Raw genomic sequence first — 25,043 nt, 5'->3', positions numbered from 1 at the left:
CGGGGTCAGGTCGGCATGGCGACGTGCTGTCCTGGGATCCAAGAGAAAAGGGAACGCTGACCAGACATGGAGTCGTTAGAGGATGCGTTTACAATGCAAACGCCGTGAGAGACAGAACAACAATGAACAACATTCCTGCCTTTTAAATGGCAATGGGCACAACTAATTGGCGGATCAATTTGACCCGAAGCGATAGGTCCTTCTGTCTAATTAAACACTGATCTTTTTTTGTTTTTTTATCTGTTCCTTTTGAAAATTTCAGTTTAAAAGAAGAGCAGCTGTAGCTGTTTTGTGTACGCTTAAAAAAAAAGAAATGAGGCTCTTTCACAGTCATGCTACCAGCTTTCAAATTATTGCTTCATCAAAAGACTAAAGTAGAGCAGCATGCGAGGCACTAAAAATACTTAAGACAATTGTAATCCCCAGTAGCTAATGATATTATTATTCCTTAGGTTGGTTGTAAATTGTGCTATCTTTATTTCATTTATGCGTATTGTCTCTGCAAAGTGTCATTGGCTTATTTTGCCCTGGAGAGAAAGCCATGGATTCCCACTCGCTTCAACTCAACAGTGGTAGTTGATGTATAATTTATGCTCATAATGAACAGTCTTTAACATATTCTATATCTTAATACAACTTGTTTTTCCCCCCATGGTCTCCGTCATTAAACTTGCATAGTGATAGCTTTCTAATTGGTGCTGAGGAAGTCAGAGACACACTTGTGCTTGCCCCCATTCCCTTGGCTTGGAGTCTCTGAGCTTGTTAAAGATGTGAGGAGAGGGACTCCACTTTGTTGTGTACACAGGACTGTCTGCCGCCCGACTGGGATCGTCACCCATGGCATTTCTGCAAGAGCCAGAGAAACAGTGGTTTGAGGATTTTAAAAGGCGGCTGTGACAACTCCTAGGGCAATCACTGCATTTGGCACTCAGAGACCTTGACACTCGTGAAAAAGCAATTGTTCTGCGTGTAGAACTATCTGGCCGACCATTTCAGAGTATTGACTGAAACTACATAATGATTAAAAGGCATCACCTTGAACTGAGGTTGTATGCTGAGGAAATTTACATCTAAATTGGTCCTAGCCTGCACCTTGTCTTCATTTTGTCTGAGAGAATTGACCATCAGGACACAAAAATAGACCAATTAACCAATAACAGACTGATAGAAAGGTGCTCTCTGTGCCTGATAGCAATTAGGCTCAAGGTAGGTGAAGTGAAACGAGCTCGGAGCAGAGGTGTGTAGGGGATGACAAGGAAGGGGGAATAAAGAGATGGAGGAGGTGAAAGAGAGCAGAGCGTACAGAGCAAAAGAGAGGAGCGAGAAGCTTATTCCCAAGTGGCCTGTCAGTCAGAAGGAAGGCTTTATTTAGAGGGTGTAATTTTATTATTTGTGTAACTCCGGGGGGAATCATTTTCCCGCCGAAATCCTTTGCTTATTCCTCGCCGCGGTGGAACTTCTGTAATGAAATACATTCATCATCTGCAAAACGGCAAACGGGCAGATGAAACTGTCTGTTTTGCCGGAGATAATTGCTAAATCCCCGTCTCTTTCTCCCCCAACGTGCGCTCACCTCACCTATGGCGGTATTGACAGCTTAATCATTTTGCCCCTGCAGCCTGAAATTAACTTGATCTTATCTGTCAGGAGTCCTTTGTAGGTATTGATTTAAGATATTACGCCTGTCAGTATGCATAGAAAAGGTGCCGTGTGACAGTTTTATTGCTGTTTCGCAGTCATTATATACCTTAAGCCTGTTGGGAGTCGGCAATAACCAGGGAGTTTGCGCTTATGTAGCCGATGACTGAAGCTGTTCTCTGTTTGATTGCCTTATTCCCCAGTAGTTATTAATTATCAAGAGCGTCTCTCTTTTGCTTCTCTTGCTTGGTTTGACTCCTCTCCACGCCTGCTGTTTCATCATTACAGTCTGAGCGCTGTTTCTGAACATCTATTGTTCAAGCGCTCAAAGAGACAAAGCCTCAAAACGATAGAAATATTCACTTTTCATATTACAATAAACCCTCCCATCCCACCAAAGGCCTCTCCGCTGTCTTTTGACACACTTGTTATCTATACTTCTTTTCTACGATATATCCACAATCCAACAAACCCTTCTTCCAAATTCATGTCCCCCCCCCCCCCCCCTGTCTATCCTTCAGCTCTCCACCCCCTCCCCCTCTTCCCCACTAAGCAGTAGCTGAAGCTCACAGACTCCCCTGACATTTGTTTACTATGCTATCAATCAGGCCCTTGTCACTTAAGCTTCTCAGGTAGAGCCTGTAGACAACTGCTCAACCCACCTTGGCATATTACTACTCCGGCTTTCATTGAAGCTTACAGCATCCACATGGAGAGAGGGAGAGAGGGACAGCGAGGGAGAGAGAGAGAGAAAGAAAACTAAGCAGAGGGATTCTCAGAAGAATTTCTCTTTTGTATTTAAACATTAGATGGTTGTGCCCTATTTATGTCTGTGATGTCTGTGTGTGCGTTATTTTAGGGGAGTGATGGGATTGGGAATCAGCTGGAAATGTATATCTTGTTTCTACACAGTACATCTTCCACTGGACCTTTTTTTTCTTTCCCTTACAGCTATTTTGACACAGAATCATAACTGTATCAGAAATGTGCATTATTCCTTTTTTGGTAAGAAACTCACATCATGTTGTTAAACTCTTTTCGTTTCTATTCCAGTGAATGACCATTTTCCCTACTGTTACAGGGGCCTAGAAGGAAGCTGCATGACCAGAGAAATAGAACGTGAAATAATGTCTCTTTGTAAATGATGTCCTTCAGTGTATCACACAAAAACTGTATTTCATGTGCCACTGTTGTGGTCGCAGATGAGATACCTTGGCAAACCTTGATGGAAGTCAGTTCTAACCCTGTAGTCTTTATCTCTCCCCACACTTGTAATTTTTTTTTTCCCAAATCGAAATAATTTCTCCAGGGCATTTCTTCTTTGATCCGGTTGTGTATGGCTACATTGCCCAATGAAACATCCTTGTCTCCTCAGATTCTCTTTCATTGGCTTACATCTCAACCTTTCAAAAGAACTCTGGGAATCCAATTATTTCTTCTTTGTGTAAACAACCTTTAGTGTCGGCGGCTAGGTGCAGAGATGTTGTTTTATCACCTTCCATCTTACTCATGGCTGTTTTCATGTCATACATACAAGCAGTAACTGTGAAAGTATGGTGAAACCCGGGTTGTTTGTCTGTCCGCTATACTGCTCCCGGCTCTCATCTTTGTGCTTAAAAAAGACTTTTTGATCTCTGGTGTGAAAAGTGTAGCCTCGAGTGGTGGGAAAGTTTCTGTTGACCAGATTGATCTCTGAGGAAAGCAACATGGCCTTGGTGTATTGCCTGAACGTGCATCAAATGACTCATTTTTAGCAACAATTTATTTTTTACTGCAGTGCTGCCAAATCACACAGTCTGTATAATCACAAACTCATTAAGACTGCAGAATATGTTAACAGTATAGACGGCTGTGCTTAGCATGCAGAGGATGCTCAATCTCTTTACTGTGTGAAAGAACATGCTTCGCACTGCAAAAAATGTCATTCAATCTCATATTCAGCCTTCAAATCTTATTTTTCTTAAACCAAGAGAATAACTCTGCCAATGAGGTGAGATAGTGAGATAACTCCACTTGTTTCCAATGCAGTTTCACTTGTTTCAGGAATTTTCTAGAAATGTATGTTGAAACAACTCAGAATAAGGAAGACCACTGCACTACTATCAAGATGACACTTCGTTCTGCACAATTCTTGAAACAAGTTGATTTGCATTGGAAACAAGTGAAACTATAATGCCATTGGCAGATTTTCTTTACTTATTTTAGGAAGATTATGATTTTATAATGTAACAGATAACAGATTAAATGACTTGCTAGGATGAACATTTCTTACAGTGCGCTTTGCAAAATAAAAACAATAGTGCCACTGCTGCTCCATGTGCTGATCCACACTCCCGTCCTGTCTCTCCTGCCTTTCTGCCAGGTACGGATCTGCAGGTTTGCCAAACCAAAGGTCCGACCTGCTGTTCCAGGAGGATGGAGGAGCGGTATCAGGTAGCTGCCCGCAACAACATGGAGTCCGGCCTGCAGGTTGTCAGCGCCCACCTCAAACGCCTCATCATCCAGAACGCTGCCATATTCCAGGGTAAGAAATGAGACCGTTCCAGTCGGAATACGTCTGTAATGGATGAGATGCTTATGAGTTGGGGGCAGAGGTGGAGACTTGAGTCACAATTTTAGTTGCTTGAGACTTGACTTGAAGCAGGAAGAGAAGACTTGAGACTTGACTTGACTTGGGTTCTGGTGACTTGGGACTTGACTTTGACTTGTACTTTGATGACTTGAAAAGATTTCTAAAGTCTTGACAAAAAATCTTGTGTGTGCAAATTACATTGAAAGTGATGAGATTTGTTCCACCAGATGACTGCATTTATTTATTTATTTTAATTTGTATGGAATGATTGAATTTATTGAAGTTCAAACTGATTATAGAAATCAAACTCATGATGCTCTTACCAAGTTTTTATCGTATTAAAACCATATTGAATTGAAAAGTACAATAGATATTTTGTTTTATTAAATTGATACTGGATTTGTTCTGACTTGAGTTGGTGTTGTACATTTAGACTTCAGACTCGACTTGAGATTTGTGCAAGATTTGAGACTCACTTGGGACTCGAGCAAAGTTGACTTGGTCACACCCCTGGTTGGGGGAGAGGGAAACTGATGTGAAAATCACAGTTATGTATCTTGTGATTTTAAATCAATTATTGACATCCTACAGTCAAGACAAAAAGCATATACACCCAGTATCCACTTACACCGAACACAACCTTGTCCATGCCAACTGCTCACTCCTCCTGACAGTGAGTCTCATATAAATAAAGCATAAGAATAAAGCACACAGACAGGGTTGAGAGGTTCAGCTACTGTTCAGCTAAATGTTAGAATGGGGCGAGATGCGTGCTTTAAGTGGTTTTGGATGTAGTGTGATTGTTGGTGCCAGACACATTGGTTCCAGCATCTCAGAAACTGACGCCCTCCTGAGATTTCGGCACACTACAGCGCCTGGAGTTTGCTGAGAACGGTGTGATAAACAAAAAAACACCCGTCGGCGGCAGCCCTGAAAACCCCTCGTTGATGAGAGATTTCAGATGGGAATGACGAGACCCGTTCAAGCTAATAGATGGGCCACAAATATGTAAAATAACAGCTCAGTGCAACAGTGACGTGCAGAAAAGCATCAGAACGCGCAACTCATCAAACCTTGAAGCAGATGGGCTGCAGCAGCAGAAGATATTGCTGGGTTCCAGTCCTGTCAGCTAAGAGCAAGTAGATGAAGCTACAGTTGACACATGATCACCAAAACTAGATGACTGAAGAGTGCGAAAATGGCACCTGGTCCGATGAATCATGGTTTCTGTTGGCCACAGCGTACCTAAACCTTGTTGCTGACCAGGTGCATCCCTGCATGTCAACGGTCTACCGTAATTCAAATACATCAGCTCCAGCAGATAATGTGGCACGTAAGAAAGCACGCATTGTCTCAAGATGGATCCAGGAACATGACAGTGACTTTAGTTAACTCCAGTGGCCGACGTAATCCCCAAATCTCAGCCCAGTAGGGCACCTTTGGGATGCAGTGGAACCGGATGTTCCCAGCATGAATGTGACTCCAAAAAAATCTGCCGGAACTGTGTGATGCTATCCAGTATGGACCAAGAATCAAAGAAACCAAGAACTGCTGAATCCTTGCTTTGAAGAATTTAGGCTCTTCTGGAGGAAAAATGGGGTGCTACCTGGCACTGCTCAGGTGTACCTAATAAAGTGAATACTGACTACTTCCTTACTACTCTCAGGTCTCTCCAGAATTATGTATATATCAGGCAAGGCTGATATAACCAGGTACCAAAAGTATTTTGGGGCCTTGAAGCAGACTTCAACTGCACATGAGGAATTCTTTTATCAAGCAACAATAGCAAAGACCATTAATACGGCCTAATAATTGTGTTAGTACAGGTATTCACTGCCTGTACTAACACAATTTTACTGCTGTAAAAGGGTTTAAAATGATTACAAATTAAAGTCTATAAAATAAAGTTTAGTTGAAAACAATTATTATTGAACTATGAGTATTGAGAATCATGATTATACTGAATCCCAACTTTAAGACCTGGTTTCCAATAATTTCTAATAATCCCCTGGTTCTGAGACGCCCTCCTGACGACCAAGAGGTATATAACTAGTATTCTTCCACTTTGCAGGCAAAGTATCAACAGTTTTGAAATATCCATTTCACATTAACACTGAGCTTTTGTTATCAAGCTGTGCAGGCCTTCTCAATCCAATACAGAAACTCTATTTACCGTCTTGGGGTTTCGACTTGAAGTGGGATGTGCGGACTCACAGGACCAAACTTTTGAGACGGTACACTCATGGGTTGCGAAACACGGCACCATCCTGACATGCCAATTAAAACTTGAAGTTTAATGGGGACCAAGGGGTTTGCTTGACTTGGTTGTTACACACTAACTATGTTAGAGACTGCCACTGTGGTTTGGCTGCACTTTCCTAGAAGGGGTTCAATACTAATTGCTTTAGCATAGGGCTTGAGAGAACTCCCCAAACAGCCCACGGACTGAAATCCCTTTAACATCCTGGTCTTATCTGCTTCATTTTCATCCTCTCTCTCTCTCTCTCTCTCTCTCTCTCTGTCTCTTCCTCTCTTTCTTCCTCTCTCTCTGACTCTCGCTATCACTCTCTCTCTCCATCTGTGTCTCGCTCAATCTACTTTACTCTCTCCCTTTGTCTTCCTCTCTCTGTCTCTGTCTCTCTTTTTCTTCTCTCGTTCGCGTTCTACTATAGGGAATTGAGTGCATGCCTTGTTTGCAATCTTCTTTGCTGCTCTCTGTCTCTTTTATTCTTCAGTGCTCGCTTCTGCCAGAGATCAAAGGGCTTCCCCTCTCCACGCCTCTATCTCCCATCTCTGAGTGCTCTTTCTATCCCCGCATCCCCTTCTCTTTCTATCTCCACCTGCCCCTCTCCTCTTTCCCAAGCCTCAGACTACACCAGAGGTTTTACCCTTTTGAAGTCAACTTTTCCAAACAATAGAAAAAGTAATGGCTCTCTGTGTCTCTGTTTTTAAGCAATAAGATGACAGGCTGCTTTAGCATTAGGCCTTTCCTCAAGATCAATACCAGGAAATAGCTAAGGCATTAGGAATTTCTAATGATGCGTTGCTCTTGCACAGAATGTTTCAAATGCCATTTGACAATCTAATGAGCCTTAGCCTGAGCTCTTTACAGTATACCAGTGAAAGACGCCAGAGAAATACGTAATGAATAAACTGCAGCATGCACTTTGATTTGTGACAGACTAGCAGGTTTCATTTTGATTCACATTAGTGAGATCATCACTATCTTCCCTCGCTCTCAATGATTGCCTCTCATTGAATGGCCTGATGTTGTCAATTTAGTTTAAAATGAGAATCTCTCAACCTGTGCAGGATGCCCAACTTTAAATCTAATCTTTTGAAATGAGAAGCTGATCTTGGGCATGCTGAGAATTTGATTTTGTATATTATGAAGTCAGATATCCCTGATGAGTATATTAGTATGTGATGCTGCACGTCATTGAGCAGCCCTGGAGATAATTTAATATGTTATTTTCATCGCCGTGTCCTGAGTGGATACTGAAGGGAGAAGAAAGCTAAGCTGGTCAGTGACATTAAAGAGTGTGTAAACGCACTGTTTTCAGCTACTCCCCGCCTAATACACAATTTTGAAAGATGCGAAAAGGTGGGATGGGGAGCGAGAGTGAATAGAGGTGTGTGTCTGTGATAACGGATCACCCGTCTCTGCTTGGGGAATGGTAGCAATTTTCTTATCGCAAAGCATTTGACGCTGCTAAAGGCGAAATACCTACCTTGACATCACTGATTGAGGTGTGGCCAGACGTGCAACACGAAAGTTGAATGTTTCATCCCATCGAGTGCAGTGCAACGCCGATTTTCTGCCCTGGAAGCGGGTGCAGGACTTAATTCAAAAAATGTTGAAATTAAGTACAGGATTAATGCTATTCATGAAGCCATATAACCATGTTTACAGCTCAGAAAACATGATTGAGCGCTGATTCACTCTTTAAAAAGCTTGTTGATGGGCATAAAGCTGAGTAAGGCACAGAAAATAACTTGTGAGTCCATCTTATGACATTCTGTATATTACATGTCATCCCCTCTGCTTCCCCTGTCTCTCCTGTCCCTCTCCACTGTATAACTGCCCAATGAAGCAGAAATACATCCAAAATTATCTTTAAGTGAGTAGCATTTTGAGTGATTGGAGGCTCTAATTGATGTTATTTCCAGAGCCATGTGTGTTTCAGAGCGGCAACGCTGATGTGATGAGCAGGGAGTGGACCCCACAGTCTTAGCCAGAGCCAGAAGATTAGAAATTAGATTATCTTCTTTTGTTAAACATGTGTTCTATAAAAGATTTGAGATGCTTTTATTTTACCTTTTTTTTTTTTTTAAATCACTGAATGTGTTTCTTAATGGTTTGCTTCGGTCATTACAGTGTGTTTGTAAGAATTGAAGACTGGCTGAGTGGTATTTCAGGCGGGGTCTGGGTGTTTTTCCGTTGTGCACAGCTTGTGTAAAACAACACAACACAAAACGAGCCTCTATTGACCGTAGCGCTGGCGGGGAGTACGGGCGACACCGCTGTCTCCTCAGTTTCATCACACCCCATGGCCTCCCTTCACCCTGAGGGAGCCTGCAGAACAGTCGTGGCCCAGAGGGGAGTCACGCCGAAGTCCAAAGAGCACAGCCAATTAATAAACATGAGAGGAGCGGACTGGGCTTGATTGCATATAAAGTCAAATATGTGGGGTAATATGTGGGGAAGCAAAGTGTGCAGTGCGAGTGTGTAGATATCAGAGAGTCTCTGTGATATCTACTTATTTCCCTCTTCTGAAAAAAAAGTGGGACAGCCAGCCTAGCGCCCCTGGAATGACTCAATGAGTCCATAGAAGGCTGGCACAGTGGGGTGTTCGAAAACAGGTCTGACTTGGACTACTTTCAGGCAGCATGAGGGCGATCTGTATGTGGCTTCACTCGTTGCTGCTAGGCAGGGGAGCTCTCTCCACTTTACTCTGAACTCACAGGGGCGATGCTCTGTAAATGATCGGGAGTTTGGAGAGAGCTTGAAAGGATGCTCATATCTTTTTATCAAACATAAAGAACCTGGGGTGTGTACTGCTCAACAAACTCGCTGAATATCTATGAGGGTACCGCTGCAGCCACAATGGCGAGAACACACCGTAATTTAAATGTTCACTGAGGAAAAAAAAAAAACTGCGAATAAATCTTCTTTTGTGTCCTTGAGTTCCTCATACCTCATTCCTGGCGGGCCAACAAATTAGCATCTCATTAGCAGTCTAAAAAAATTCTATCGACTTCCTTCCTTCTTCTAGATGGGTTTTAATTACTCTAAGTGTATAAGGAATTAGAATGGCAGACCCCCTGTGGCCCTTGTGGAGGTGGTTGTTGACCTTGAGAAAGAGTTTGCCCTCGTTTGTCTCCGATAGTGCTGAATGGACATTTGCTGTGGCAGTAACCCAAATGAGACGTGGCAGGAGGTGGATGATGCTGGACCTGGCAGGCCGGAGCTGCCTCTCCGCCCAGCAGCCAATAATCAAAATCAGACCTCGCTGCCCTCCGCATCCATTCCTTGTCTGCTGCTCGTTAGCCGTCCGCTCAATCTTAAGTGTTCCAGGCGTCTTGGCCCGAGCAGAGCAGAGCCTCTCTCCTTCCCATCATCTGCTCTCCAGTAATAATCCCCTGCCTCCCTCTCTCCATAGAGTCATTTTGTTTCCTGGAGAAGTTTGCCCCAGTAATCCAATAACAGCGAGGACTGGTGGGATGTATGCCTGCTGCGAGATGTCTGAAGTTGTTTACTTGCTGCCCCAGGCTAATCTAATAACTTAATGATGGGTAGAGGCAGTTGTTCTCTGTCCAACGGACTCCTTCGAGCATCGTTTACCAGACATGATGGGATATTCCAGCCATTACCACATCTTTCTCTATCAACTTGTAATTAGGTTTTAACTTAATTGCTATGTTTTATCATTATGCGTCACTTATTAGTTTGGTTGTAATGAGATTTTCAGGAGTTCTTGAGCACTCTGCAGGGTTGGCAAACTGTTGTGCGGATACTTAATAAAGCAGTGTAATCCTAGGAGCGCTCTATCTTCTTTGAATTCTGTGGTTTCTTGTGGGGATCCGGAGCCACAAAGGAAAAGTCAGCGCAGAAGGAGGAGGATAGTGTGTCTCTTTGCACTGAAAAGCCTGAGTGCACATTACAGCGTCTGTGAGCTCTAGGGAGGAACATCAGCTGCAGCTGCAGGCTCGTATGTAAACACCAGCCATCCGGGTGCTTGTGTGGCACAGCTAACACACTAGTGATGCCACCCGTCTCTTCTATGCCTGTTAGCATTGCAAAGTTATTAATTGTACTCATTAACCAGTCTGCTGTTTATGGGGATAGTCAAATATAGTATGTGGCAGTCAACATGGCTGACATCTCCAGAGGCAAATTAAAATATGTTTGGATTCGATTCACTAAAATTACATGGTTTGGATGTGAATCTACAAGCAGTGGACACGTGTGTCCTGCTAGCATAGGATAGCTAGGAGGCCTCTGTGCCAGAGGGTATATAATGGATCCTGTTGTTTCAAATGCTTTCCAGATTTAACTAAGCTAGCAAAAGACATGAATGTGACAGGCACTGGCTTGTTGGAAGTGGCTAATTTAATGTTAGTGCATCAACCCAGGGATAAATAGTATTTGCAAACAATTCTTAGTATTTGGTTTAACTTGCTTTGAGTACTAGATGGGCAGGGTTTTCAGTTAATATCAGTTAAATCAATCATTGAAAAAGTAAATTGACTTCGAAACACTTTGCTGTGATTGTCTAAGCTACTACTGTTTATTTATTTAAGTCTGTCCTTCTACTGTTGCTGTGAGACATCCTAATTTCCTCTTGGGGATTAATAAAATATCTACCTACCTACGTGCCAAACCCCATCCTGGAACCAGCCTGGGGAAACCATAATAATGGATGTAACTGATCACTATGCTCTTCATTCTTTAGATGGAGAAGCGGTAGAGCAGATTGACCATGAAATCACCTCAGCTAATTCCGGGAATCGCAACATTCATTTCACTTTTTGTTCCACCAAACAAACCTTTCTTTTGGGTTTTATGTGTGCTCATTGTTTGGCTTTCCAAAACTGATTGTCTTATCGCTCTGGGCTTTATTTAGGTTGCTAAGCGCTCCTGTCTCCATGGGAGGGCCCGGCATCTTATTCCCAACGGGGTTGGCAGCCTTTTTAAAGTGCTCCTGTTGTCTCGCGTGCTTCACAGTACACGTTTTTAATCATGCCTCCGTCTTTTGATTTGACCACACTCAAACCCAAATGCGACGGCTGTCTCTCTGCTGATAATATGTCAGCCAGTCAGCACCCCATGGGGTGGATATTTGCATATTATTTCAGCTGTGACTCTGGAAATCTTCAATAGCAGAATTATCACCCCAGACAGAAAAGAGCCATCTCGCTGAGACGTTTGGGCAGTGGGGGTTGAGGGCTGTTCATCATAGGCATTTCCTTAACAAAAGCTGATTTCCGCACTAAGACAAAGTGTTGGTGTATTATGGTTGCATGCAGCTTGGACCGACCTGTGGAGTGGAGGATTGGTTAGCTGTGCCGCTGAGCTTGTGCTGGGAATGAAGGGCAAAATGATGAAAAACTGACTTCAAAAGTTGCTGGTGCATTTTTTTGTCAGTGGTCTTGCTTCCTCGTATTTTTTTTGTTGTGAGCTACAATGTTGTAGTCAATAAAGAAAGCATTATATAAGACTTGAGAGGTGCTGACATTTTCCCTAGGAATTGTATCTCCAAATAAGAACCGCCTTCCCATTTTCTAAAGCTTTAAGGCATATGACAGGGATTTGTGTTTTACTGCTCCCAAACCATAGACTACATTTGGCTCTGACAGATCTGGCTTATTAGATTCATTTATTCTACTTCAGTCCTTGCAGACAGAGTTTTTCTTATGCTTTGGTGTCTCTTCAGTCGAACGTTATCTGCAGGGGGAACACATGATTTCGTCTCTACAGACAGAGACGATTCCTACACCACCTACTCTGTCGTGTTCTTTACGCCAAAGTGACAAAAAATTGTCATCACTGCTTTCTAAGGACAAGCACGGCTCTCCGCGTTTGAGCCACATTTTAATGATGTGCCCTGTTGCATGCCTCTCTAGCTGAATTTCATCATAGAGGGAAAAACAAACAGTGTGGAGTGAGGATCAAAGTGTCATTTGAAATGCTATCATCAAACAGAGTAGAGGGGACTGACAGCTCCTCCCAGCTCCAGCTGAGAAAAGGAGGCTTTGTTTCTTCACTGTCTGATGACTAGTGCATCAGTAGGGACAGAAGAGGAGAGGAAGGAGAGGAGAGGAGAGGAGAGGAGAGGAGAGAGGAGAGAGGAGAGGAGAGGAGAGGAGAGGAGAGGAGAGGAAAGGAGAGGAGAGGAGAGGAAGGAGAGTGAAGGCAGCATATTGACATGTACACATCTCTCACTGGGCTAATGGGCTCTTTAAACGAATGTGGGATCATCCAGAGTCTCCATACATCATGTGAGACTTTTTCAACTTAATGGATGATACCGAGCGGGCTTTCAGAACTGCCCACCGTTCTCCTTAATCAAACCCAGTTTTGTGAGCTAAATCAATGCAAATGCAAGATCACATTGGAACGGCTACATCTATTAGCGAGACGTGTTTTAGAAAGTGCACATTTGTCTTTGTGTTAATTCAAATGGGGTCTATTTTTGGCTGTCACTTTGTTTTTGTTTATGCTGACTCCAGGGTAGGCATATTCAGTTATATAAATTTAGAGCTAAAACAATCACTCACAATTGATGTGTTGTGATAGTGAATGTAGGAATGGTAATGCTCCGTCTCGCTTTTACTCAAAACTCTCATCCCATCAATCTGAAGTTATTTGAGTTCAGCTCTGTGGAGCAACACCAGCAAGACCTGAAGGTGTTTGCCTGTCTGTCTCAGTTTGTCTTTGTGCAAAATGTTTGGCAGTGTGTGACATGGGACAACAACTCCAGAATTATTCACCGTCTCATTGTCGGTATTATGAAGAGCATCTATCGCTTTGAAAAACTGCACTCTGCACTTTGTTCACTCCCAAGACTAGTTTATTTGCAGAGAACCTAATTCAGGTAAAAGTTTCATGATTTCGATATGTTCCCGGATAAAGGTTATCGCACCATTTACCAGTGTCCCATTTATCTCGGCTCTATCTCTTTGCTTTCATAGCAGGTGTTCCTCTGCTCACCTCTCGACCCTGCCAGATTGCCCTCTCCCTCTCTCTCCAAACATGCATTTATAGTTCAAAGTGATGTATTTTTCATTCCTGGCCATGAAATATTGAAAAGCTTACGCAACATGAATGCAGCCATGCAGACATAACAACCGTGTCAGGGCTTGGGGTGGAGCAGGGCAGAGGGGTTGATCTTACATCTCCGGGATCTCATGGCTTATTTACAACAATTAACCAAATTTAACCTAGATTCAAAAAGAGCACTTTTCAGGCGGGTAACATTCAGTTTGATCTCCTCTTTTCTGGTGGCACCTTGTATGTGCTAACAGAGAATTGGTTGGGGTTAGGGTTAATGTCACACAACATCCATCATCACTTAGTTGGAACTCACATTGTTCCCAAAAAAGAACACAGAGCAGAGGAGGTCCGCTGGAGATTTTCAGACTCATCCGCTTAACACGAAACCATTTCCACAGCGTAGGCTGGTGGGCGAAGACGCTCTCATCTAAGTGATTGACCCTGCGAATTATTGATGAAGCAGGACACCATGTTAGCCCAGCAGGTGTGTGTGAAGAGGGCCCTGTAGCCCAAGGGCTGGCTAGGTCTGAACGGCCTATAATGAAGGAGAGAGAGGGGGGTGGAGGAGTGCGCATGGCTGTCTGCCTGCGCGGCGTGACTGATGCGAGGAGAAATGTTTGGGTGGTGCAGAGCGGGCCGGTCTGCTCAGAGTCCCAGCGGAGCTTCATCAGTGGAGCACCTCTGCCCCTCCCTGAACAACCCCCACTCCACACACACCCACCTCCCATCCCCCCCCCCACATCTCCAACTACCCCGGCTGGACGAGAGGCTAAGTGGTGTGATGGAGGGAGCTCTCCGACAAGCTCCATTACTCCTCCTCAGCCAATTCCCCCGCTCTGCCTGTCAGCGGAGAGGTGATGGGGTGGGGCGGTGGGGAGAGGAGAGGTGGGCTGATCAAGGCAGTGGGATAGAATGGAGCGACCCGGTCTTTAGTCTCTTCCGTTTATCGGCTTCCTCATCAAATGTAAACTGAACTATATAAGCCCCTTAGTAACTTCATAACGAGCGCGGTAAAAGCGGCCGATTCTGCCTCAGTAGACTGACTTGTTAGCATTCAGATAAAGGTCAGTTGGAGCGTTGTTTCTCTCCTCCTGAGAGGCAAACTCACAGAGCGAGACGGAGGAGTGGCAGGGAGATGGGAGGCAAACAGGGAGGAAAGAGAGAGAGGGAGAGCCAGGGAGAGCCGTGGCATGGAAAACTTGGACCTTGTTAGTATCGATCCCCTCGGATTGAGCACCCTTTCATTTATAATTCATCTCTGTGTGATGGGCACAGATGGGGGAGAAGTGGGGGGGAGAGGAAGAGACGTGCTGGGCGAGGTGCTGCGTTTTAGTATGTTTTCATTAGCAGTCTGAGATGTTTTGTTGTGTTGGCACTGAGTATAATAATGAGCCACGGGGGGGATGTGTTTCAGTCTGTGGGGAGAGCCTATGATCTTCTCCGAGTCGTGCGGCGTCCCAGGGCAGCGCCTGGCTCTGTCAGGGCTGACGGGTGCTCGGCGGGGCCCCGCCGGACTCTGCTGGGTGACAGGGGGCAGAGTGTCTATTCTGAACTGCGGTCCACTCTTGGGCATGTCAGTTTGAACAAGGCGGTGGAGGGGATCGCTCCCTATTAATATTGGAGGAGCTCTCGTCGCTGCAGCTGTTTACTTAACAGAACACGCTCGGGGGCTCCCCTGAAGAGCGCACCGCAGAGGAGCTGACAGCGTCACCCTGTCACTCACTCCTCTTGTCCTCCACCCACCCGCTCCCTCTCTCACGGGAGTCGTACTGCCACCTCTCTCCTTCCCCCGGCACCGGCTCCCCCTCATCCATCACACTTCCATCGTGCAGCTTCTTACCTGTCAACCTCTGTTCAGACTGTCATTATTTTTCATTTGTGCAGCAGTTTTATCCAAGGTAAATGCAGGCGCTTCCTCAGTGAGCAATTTCCCATGCAGGAGTATTATCATGGTTGTTTTCTCTCTGTGTCTCCCTCTCAATTTGTAAACGCATCTGTATCAGTGATCCGCTCAGCAGATCTTGGAGATGTGTTACAACACGGGTTATTTGTCACCTTAGTCGTCAAAGTAGATTAATGGCTCTTATGATCAAACTCTGTTGTCCTCCGCTCTAAGATGATGACAAGGTTCCCCCCATGCAGGCCATGCCAGTCCCAGCCCCACTCGGCTCTGTATATCACTGTGTTGTGAAGTCAGGCAGAGTTCAGGGGTTCATGCAGTTTTAATAACTGAGAAGTGTTTTTTTTTCTAATTTCTCACTGTCGTGTGCAGTTGTGACACAGTTCACACTATTTCCTGCACACCAGAGCAAAGGCCCACTGTCGACGAGGTCCCCCTCACCTCCAAAACACAGAACTGAATAACAGAACAACAGAAAAAAGATAGGATTTAAATGGCCTCTTTATACTGTTAGGTCGACCGTTCTTTTTGTCTTTCTCTCCTTTTTTCTTATTCCATCTGTATACCTTCATACTATCCGCAGGCTTTCTGTTCTCCTCAGTTGAGCAGGATTTGTCACAGGTGTTAGGAAGAAGCTCTCTTTCCCATTATACAGCAGCGTCTTTTTCTGTCCTGCTTTGAACCCAGTTTCATTCCGGCTTTCTTAGTATTGGAAGCGCGAGCGGGCTTGATATGCTTGAATAGAGTGTATGCTCTTAATGGTCGAGCCCATATCAGGCTGAGAGGTAAGACCTCTGTGTGTGTGTGTGTGTGTGTGTGTGTGTGTGTGTGTGTGCGTTTTTCCCTGAGCTTGTGCAGATTTCCTCTCGTGTAGAGCCTTGTCTTGTAGAGCTTAATTTGCACACCTTATGCCACGCTGTTAGCTCTCATGTTCTGTTTTTGTTTGATGCCAGGCTGTGTTCTCTAAGTGGGCTCATTTGTTGAACAAAACAGCACAGTCAGATGCACCAGGGAAAGTTTAGAGGCTGGTCACGTGTCTGTCTGCATGCAGATGCTGTAGGTGTGGAAGTTGGTACCAGTTGAGTCTGAAATATTTCTCTCTCTTTCTCTCTCTCTGTCTCTCACCCTTTCTCTCTCTATCTCACACACTTATGCACAGACAGACACATGTACACAGACACACATACAGTATACTGTATATGTGCATGACACATGCTTGTTTCTAACATTTACGAAACATAACAAAACATAACAAACAATAGTCCTCTGTGTAGCAAGTGATCATTTTCACTGCTTCATGCATTGCGGGAGTTTTCAACCACTTCATTTACTGTTGTAAGAGAGGGTTTAACTATGTACTTTGTTATCATGCTTCGTATATCTTTAAAGCACTTGTAAAAGCAAGAATAAGTGCTGACTTCCTGCAGTAAAGTATAAGGAAAGATGTTCTAGTTTTTGAAAGTACTTGGGATCATAAGCCGTTATGTTAAAGGTGGAAGAGTTGGTGGAGAGTTTCAGAGTTTTCAACCTTACTCATCTTTTCCGACAAATAAGGTTTTGGTTTTGTTTGTTGATTTTTTCCTTTTCACGCCTTATTTTCTCTTTTCTCTTTGGATTTGTGCAAGGTATAAATGTGACCTTGTGACCGTTTCAAGTATGACAAAATTATCATCACATAGTTTGAACTCGCATGGTTTGACCAAGGCGTGTGTGAACAATCATTACAGATATTTGGAGGGTTGGACACAATGTTCCTGGATACCAAATCAACACTCCTGAAATGCCTGGCTGGAAGAGAGTGTGCAGTCTCGCTTTAGAGGACAAGTCCAGCGTGATTGGAGTTTTTGCTCATTTCCTGCTTTCCCTTAATGTTTTGCATCACTGCAGATCATTTTCCAGTATTATGAGATATTTGCTATTTGTCCCTCACCTTAGCTGTTTTTCAAAGTAAATATCTTGAAATAAACAGTCTAAATGTTATGAAGCACTCCCAGTAAATGTGTGAAGTGAGTAAAAACAAGCTTTATTTTCCGTTTAATTTTACGTATTGTAGCTGTCTTCCTTCGGTTTGTCTGTTGGCTTGAATGGGTTCTGATTGACAGAAGGCGGGTCCTTACGTAACCATAGAGAACGTTTTCTATTGGTTGAAAGTATTTTGGAGAGGAAAACGTGGAAATCAGAGGAAGCAGAAAACGGAAGTAAGACGCCTCCTCCTGTCTTGTCTCGGCTCTTGCGGTGTTCCTGAATGTGCGAATTAATATAAAACAGTGAGCAGAAATTCTTTCAAAATGTAAAAGTTTTCTTTTCAAAACGCGATTGTCAGCTTCTCATTCACAGTGGTGGATTACCTGAATTAGAAGTCTCCAGAGTTTTTTTTCTATGCCATTTGGAACTGAATGGGAGTGAATGAGCCCCAGAGGTTTGGCAAAACTGATTTAAAAATATCTTTAATCGTGGCACATGCATGTAAAAACTGTCACAATAAACATTAAAGGGATGGAAATGTAAAAAATGAGCAAAAATTCAAATCACGCTGGAATTGTCCTCATGACAAAGATGATAACACTCTCATCAATCGCATTTTTCAGCAGAGAAAAGACATTTTCTTGAGAAACAGAATAGTTGGCAAAGATGACACATACACAGAGAGACGGAGTCTACGCTGATAAAAACCCCAGGAGGGGTGTTCAGTTTAACCACGACACTTCAGAGCAAACTGAAGACTAGACCCAGGGGTGCAGTGGTGACTGGATCCGCTTACAACACTCCAGTACGAGTATCGATGTCCTCATGAGGTTAGAAGGTAAAAATAGGAGGAGTGTCTATGTGGGCTAATTACTCTGGTGAGCTGCTCATCAAACCAGAGTTAAACCAGAGGAAAACTAATGAAATTTTATTTGTGAAGTTAATGATTCTTTTTTCTTGAATACTGTCAAATGTCACAAAAAGCTGCAGCTGTCTAGACCTCCCTGTTGGAGGAAAATATAGTTGGTTGTTGACTTAAGTTAAGATAATATTAGAATGCTTGATTTTAAAGTGAAAAAGATACTAATGCTTTAAGTTTGTGTAGTTGCTGGTTACTTTTTAATTCAGTCTGATCACAGTTTGGTCATGGAAATGTCAAAAGGAGTCATATTGAGAAGTCATGGAAATGTTTTCGAATTCATCAGTTTCATCTGTGAAAAGGTGTGGGAGGTTAGAGAGGCGGGCTTGTGACCAGAAGGTTGCCAGTTCCAAAATGTATTTAGGGAAAGTGAGTAATGCAGGAGCCAACAGTTGAAGACTGCGGCTGGACTGGGCAGCTCCCAGGTGTGAATGTGTATGACTAATAGTTACTCCATTAGGCTTCAGATCAAACCAGGAGGACAAGTGCAAGGACCGAAAATGAGAGACGAGATGGATTTTCTGTCTTGCAGTTTGATTGATTTTGTTGTGGAGCATTTTTGGTGTTTGAATTTGTCTGCTAGTTGTTGCCACTTAATCAAAGTAGAGGTTGAAAGGCTAACTGTTTTTTTTGGGAGTCAGAGTGGTGGACTTCTGCATGTTAAGTAAAGGATGATGTACAGCTGAGCCAGGTCATCATCCCAAAATAAGCCCAACAGGGTAATCGGGGTCTTAATCGCCCTGCAGCGGCTTATTTTGCAATAATGACTGGCTTGCTGTGCATTATCCCGCTTATTAAATGGCTATTCACCGGCAGACATTGACCATTTAACACAAAATATTGACAAGTAATAAAATTATTTTATTGCAAGCTAAAGCAATTTACAAGCCAAGCAGGATTCCAGCAGGATTGTTTTTATGGTCTATGGCAGTAACCAAGGACTAACGTCTTTTTGGCACAAGATGTCGTGAGTTCATTTGATTAGAAATCAACAAAACCCGATTTCTTGATTCCAGAGTGATATAATTAGAAGTGAAAGAGTGGACAGCAGACTTCAGAATGTGTCCAATTAGAATTGAGCATTCAAAGCCATGTAATAAATACTTCTACGATCAATGTCACTCACAATCTGGGATAAAGCACAGTAAGCGTAGAGTAAGACATTTCAAAGACATATTTCCGTCTAGCCCTACAGAAGGCTTGATCCATCTGTGTGAGGCTGCTCTTTACACCACAGAGTGTGTTTTTAGAGGCAGAGTTTGGCTCCAGTGCAGAAGCTCTCAGTGGGAGGTGAAGATGGGCCAGATGAGCCTGATGTGTCACTGTGCCGCTCCTCCTCTACAGTCCTCTACATCACTGATTCTCAACTTTATCATATCAAGAACCCCTAATTTAGTCCACATTAGAGCCACGGACCCCCATTTGATGAGATTTTGTCTCTCTGACCCAAATCTGAGAATAATTTTTATTATTAGATATGATTTTGTCCAGAATTCCATCATTATCTGTATTGTAGGTAGAGCGACAACAGTGAATCTATGACCAAAATAGTCATTCTTCTTGAACTGTGTTAACTTCTTCTAAATGAAATAATGGTGAAGTTTAACAATTTATCAATTTGCCGGGGGCCCCCCCTGGAACCCCCTCAAGGACCCCTGGTGGTCCCCCGTACCCCACGTTGAGAATCACTGCTCTACATCGTTGGTTCTCAAACATTTTGGCTCGTGACCCCTGCTGGATGTGCCATTGTGGTGAATAGTTCACCCAAAAAATTATTTTATCTTTTCAGGTCGTTTCAGAAGAGTCCCAGAAGCTGAAAACAGAAATAAAAAATAAAAAATATGTTTTTGTCCTATCCCATAAATCAAATCATGACCCCCCCCAAATTATCTTGTGACCCCCTGGAGGGTCCCGACCCCCAGTTTGACAACCACTGCTCTGCATAGCGAGACAACAACAACCTCCACACTTACTCTCCCTCATGGCTCTCCTGTGGACTCATTTCCCAAATCTTTACACACAGACATGCTGCTAGTGACACACTGTCTCCATCTGTTTCTCTGTTGTTTCTTCCACAGTATGTCTTCCTCTCTGTGTCTTTTTAACCTCACAGTGTTTCTTTTTGTGTGTGTGTGTGTGTCTCTACCTGTCTGTCTCTATGTATCTACCGTTGTGACCGCCATTTTTTATCCCATGAAGCAACACAGCCTCTCTATTATCCAATGTAACTTTGTTATGCAAGTTTCTATGAGTAATGTGTATCTGTGCTGTTTTGTATATTTATGCAGCCATTCATTCAAAACAACTCTATCTGTGGAGTGGACTTCAAACTGGGGTTGGCTTTGAAAAGATGAAAATATTCGTACCTGGAGAATTTTGTGGTCTTGGCCAGTGGAAACAAAGCTTTTGTGTGGTGTTTGATTGTGGATTGGCCCTGGCCAGCTTTTATTCTGTATATCCTTAGTTCATCTGGGCAGAATGCTCTCTTATTCTTTGAAAAATAATAGGCAGCCTTGGGAACGTGCTGAATTGAAAGGACAAGACAAGGCATGTCAGGAAATTACTTTTTCTCTAAATTATTTTTAAAGAATTCACTTTTCTGAAGCAATATTTCCTATTGACTGTTTCCCTTTGGGGTTCACATGGGGGCCCTGTGTGGCTGACATGAAATTAAACACAAATTGAATGAGGTTTAAAGTATGAAATAAGTTTTTTTTTATAAGGAAAGCACATCAGTAGCTCTTGCTGTCATCTGCACTGCAGGAAAGACTGACTGTCAATGTCATTTGAAAGTCTGTACCGTTAGCATGACAGTGGGGATGTGAATGCTTTGAGGGCATCTGTGAGGCATTGAAGTGAGGAACACAGAGAATTTAATTCTACAATACAGCTCGCTTTTAACCACCATGACACTGCGCTCGCACCGCTGAGTCACCCAGTTAGCAAACTACGTCTGGTGCATAGAGTTAAGCTCTGTCACATAAGAATAAGGAACAGCCAGGGTGGGTTGTTTTTTTCTGTAATGATTTCTCAGAAGAAAACCGTGGAATAACAAGAGTTTCTGTTAAAGTAGTCGTGTTTTTTTTGGATATTATGGGTAATGCATGCATGTTTATGTTTATGTGTGTGTGTGTGTGTGAGAGAGATAGAGATTGGGAGGCGGTGCTGGTGTACAGCACCGGTCTGTGTCCTGCTCTTGTGGTTGTGAGTCTAATTATCTAGCCTCAGACGGAGCCAGAGGCCAACAGGTGTCTAGAATAGGCTGCTCTGACACTCTGGATCAAAGCCAGTGAAAATAATTACACAACCCAGCTCTCCCCTCTCCCAGATAAGACTAACTGCCTGCTGCCTCTCACTCGGACACGCTCTAACCACAAACCACATATCTCCGGCCCTTTACTTCCAGGCAAAGTGGCACAATCAGTTAAATTCATACTCTGCAGTGCGATGGCGCAGTTGGGGCGTCGGTGGGCAGAGGAACAAGTCTTTATGTTTTGTCTTTGTGTGTGTGTGTGTGTGTGTGTGTGTGTGCACATACGTATGTCTGGGTGTACACTGGGTGTGCTGGGGGTGAGGCGGAGGCAGACAGATGCAGAGTAATGCCACCCAGTTGAATATTTTATCTGTTCATCATTAACACACAGCCAGGAAGCCGAGAGCAGACTTTAAAGGACAGACGCACGCTCCGCCAGCGCTCTGGCATTTTCATGGCCTAATTTCAAAGTGCTTCTTTCATGTCGCTTAACTAACTACAGCAGAGCCGCATTTATCATCTAAACCTGAGATGATAAAACTGATCAGTTAATCAAAAAGGTGTGATAGCTTAATTTGGTTTAATTTCATTTTGTTTCATTGTGTTTTATTTTGTTTCACTTCATTCGACTCGACTCGACTCGACTCACTTCACTGTGACTCGACTAATAACACCGGCTTATTTGAAGGTATACATACATATACTGACTTATATAGGTATACATGTTAAAAGAGCTAGATGTATGCATAACTGGCTCGAAAACAGCACATGAAAGTTATGAAAACATTTATTTGGTCCTCCATTAACAAAATATGCAGATGCTCAGTGGTGGAAAGTAACTATGGTAAGTACATTTACTCAAGTACTGTACTTAAATACAATTTTGAGGTACTTGTACTTTACTTGAGTATTTCCAATTTATGCTACTTTGTACTTTTTACTCCATTACATTTATTTCACAGCTATAGTTACTAGTTACTTTTCAGATCAATATTTTATATTTACAACATTTGATCATCTTTATAAAATAACTATAAAATAGCATTGTTATAGATTAGACTACCCAAAAGTATAGCTAAATTGTTAAGATTAGCTTCACGTTGACAACTTTAAAATGCTGCTTACATGTACATGTACTGTATGTCAATAAATCAGTATTAATATTCCAATAATTTATGAAAAATATAACTCTCTAAATGGGGACAGACTGATGCTCAAATACGATGTGTCCATCAATATTACAAGCAACCACTAAGGACAGCAAGGATCGCAGCCACACCACCCTGACAATAGATAACAAATGTTCCTTTGTCCCTAGAAGGATCATATGTGTTAGAAAAGGTGTAGAAATATGAGCTAAGGAGTAAATGAAGAAAGTTTTATTTTCCCTTTCTTAAAAGCTTCTAATTTGAAGCCTTTAATGTGCTGATTAGATTGAACAAAGCACTGGGGAATATGGATGCATGTTTTGAATTTTAGAGGCCCACTGTGTAATTGCAGTATGTCACCCACTGTCAAACCGCTGTTTATTTACGCAGTGCCCTACTCAGACCCTTACTTAAAGCAGTAATCTGCAACGTTCTTGTTTTTGTTTTTATTTTGGCAACAAGAGTCATTGCTGTGGTGTTTATGTGCTGCACTTCACCAGTCCTATGATGTCTATTGATGGGGTTTGAGTTTTTGTACATACTGGTCTTTCTATGTCTGTTCAGCCATGATGACTATGTAATTAATCAGTTCTTCTTCTGTTTATTTCAAACTGCCGGCAACTTAAAACGTATCACTTCCTGTGATACGTTTTGCATTTTTCCTGGGAAAGACCTAACCGACACCACTGGGATTTAGAGCAGTAAATATAAAAGCTTTCATGAACTAGGCTGAAACACTGTTGTGTTGTATCAGTTGGTTATAGAGAGAAGCAAAGCGGACATTTATTTCTATGAAAATATTGCAGGTTATTACTTTGAGTGCTGCACAGTGGTGCTCAAGTCAGTTTTTATACGCACGCTCCACTGCACCAATTCCCAGCCTGGAATTCCACACAGGGATCCGGAGCCTCCTGCAAGATGCACACTAGAGGTGATGAATATGTAAATCACGGCATGTCGACCTTCACATTATGATACTTTTATTCTGACTTTGACTTGAGTCCATTTGTATGCTCCTTCCCTTACAGACCCAAAACCCTGCAGTATGTCTAGCTCTCCCATCAGTTTCATAATGTATAAGAGGAAATCTACACATAATAAACAATAAAATGCATCAAAAAAGACATTAACTCTTGAGTGGCAAAGGGATTAGACTGTGCAATGCTGTTTTTGAACATTTTATTTATAGTGGCTTTGCATACATAATAAGATCAGACAGACAAGACATACTGAAACCAGTTGGACAGGTACAATACCTAAAAAAAAACAGTAATAACAAAAAGACAAAAAGGAAAAACATTAGGGCAACATTCTCAATAATATTTTACCGTTTTCACTGCTCATCTACAAAAGGGTACAAGGGCGTGTTATACAAATAGAGGAGAGTTCTTTTGGTCCTTGATGTGCTGTAACACCGGGTTCCATTATTCTGAAAAACGTCTGAGGATTGCCAGACAGTTCGTATCTCAGTCTATCTATATGTATAATGCCCACCAATTCACTTAACCAGGTCTTAACCAGGGGGTAGAGTCAGATTTCCACATTTTCAGAATGCATCTTTTGGCAATTATCATGCCATACACCAAGGCTGTGCGGGCACTGTGGTCTAAGTTTTTCACGGTTGTGGAGTACCCGAGTACAGCAGTTTCAGGGTCAGGGGTTAAAGTGAGATTAAAAACAGTGGAGTACCATTGAAATAGGAGACACCCAAAATGATGGCGTTTTGGACAAGTCCAGAAATGGTGGGCAAGAGCCTCGGCATCATTGCACCTATTGCATAAAGGCGAGAGATCAGGAAAGATTCTGTGCAGTTTAGCCTTAGAGTAATGCAGTCTGTGTATTACTTTGAACTGGATCAGTTGGAGCCTGGCGTTAACAGAGCAGGATTTTATTCCTGTTAGTGCTTCGTCCCAGATGTCATCGTCAGTTTCAATGTTCAGTTCTTCTTCCCAGGCTTGTTTTATTTTGGAAGTGGATTTGTCTAGTTTGCTTGAGAAGATGCACACCGAGTCTGAAATGAGATGTCTTGCGTCTGGGGAGCCCAGCAGAAGCTTGAACAATGATTTATCTTCGGGCAGTGACTCAAAAGACAGAAATATTTAGCCAGACGTAGTTTCTTAACTGTAAATACCTGAAGAATTGTGTTTTAGACAGTGAGAACTTGGATTGTAATTGTTCAAATGAGGGAGGCAAAGTGTCTGTTTATGTAGAGGTCTTTTATAGTGACTATACCTTTCCGGCTCCACTCTCTAACGGCAGTGTCTGCAAAGGATGGCAAGAAGGCATGGTTGTGCCAAATTGGGGCATGTATCGATGTGTTTGGAAGCCCACAAGATTTTCTAATTTGGCTCCAGATTCTCTGAGCGTTGGA

General features: G+C 42.9%; 1 protein-coding gene across 1 annotated transcript in view; it reads left to right on the top strand.

Moving 5' to 3' along the window:
* gpc3 (glypican 3) overlaps positions 1-25,043 on the top strand; it is an 89,709-nt gene that overhangs the window by 4,097 nt on the left and 60,569 nt on the right. The window contains exon 2 of the mRNA XM_071539476.1: positions 4,001-4,162. Within this exon, the coding sequence (XP_071395577.1) occupies positions 4,001-4,162 (162 nt within the window). The remainder of the gene's footprint in view (positions 1-4,000; positions 4,163-25,043) is intronic.

Source organism: Centroberyx affinis, unplaced genomic scaffold (genome assembly GCF_046629955.1).
Source record: "Centroberyx affinis isolate AG114_WGS23_722 - 3 ecotype Tasmania unplaced genomic scaffold, CSIRO-AGI_Caff_v1 ptg003460l_1, whole genome shotgun sequence".
In the NCBI taxonomy this organism is placed as follows: domain Eukaryota; kingdom Metazoa; phylum Chordata; class Actinopteri; order Beryciformes; family Berycidae; genus Centroberyx; species Centroberyx affinis.
The sequence above is the reverse complement of the archived record's forward strand: the minus strand, read 5'-3'. Positions and strand labels throughout refer to the sequence as shown.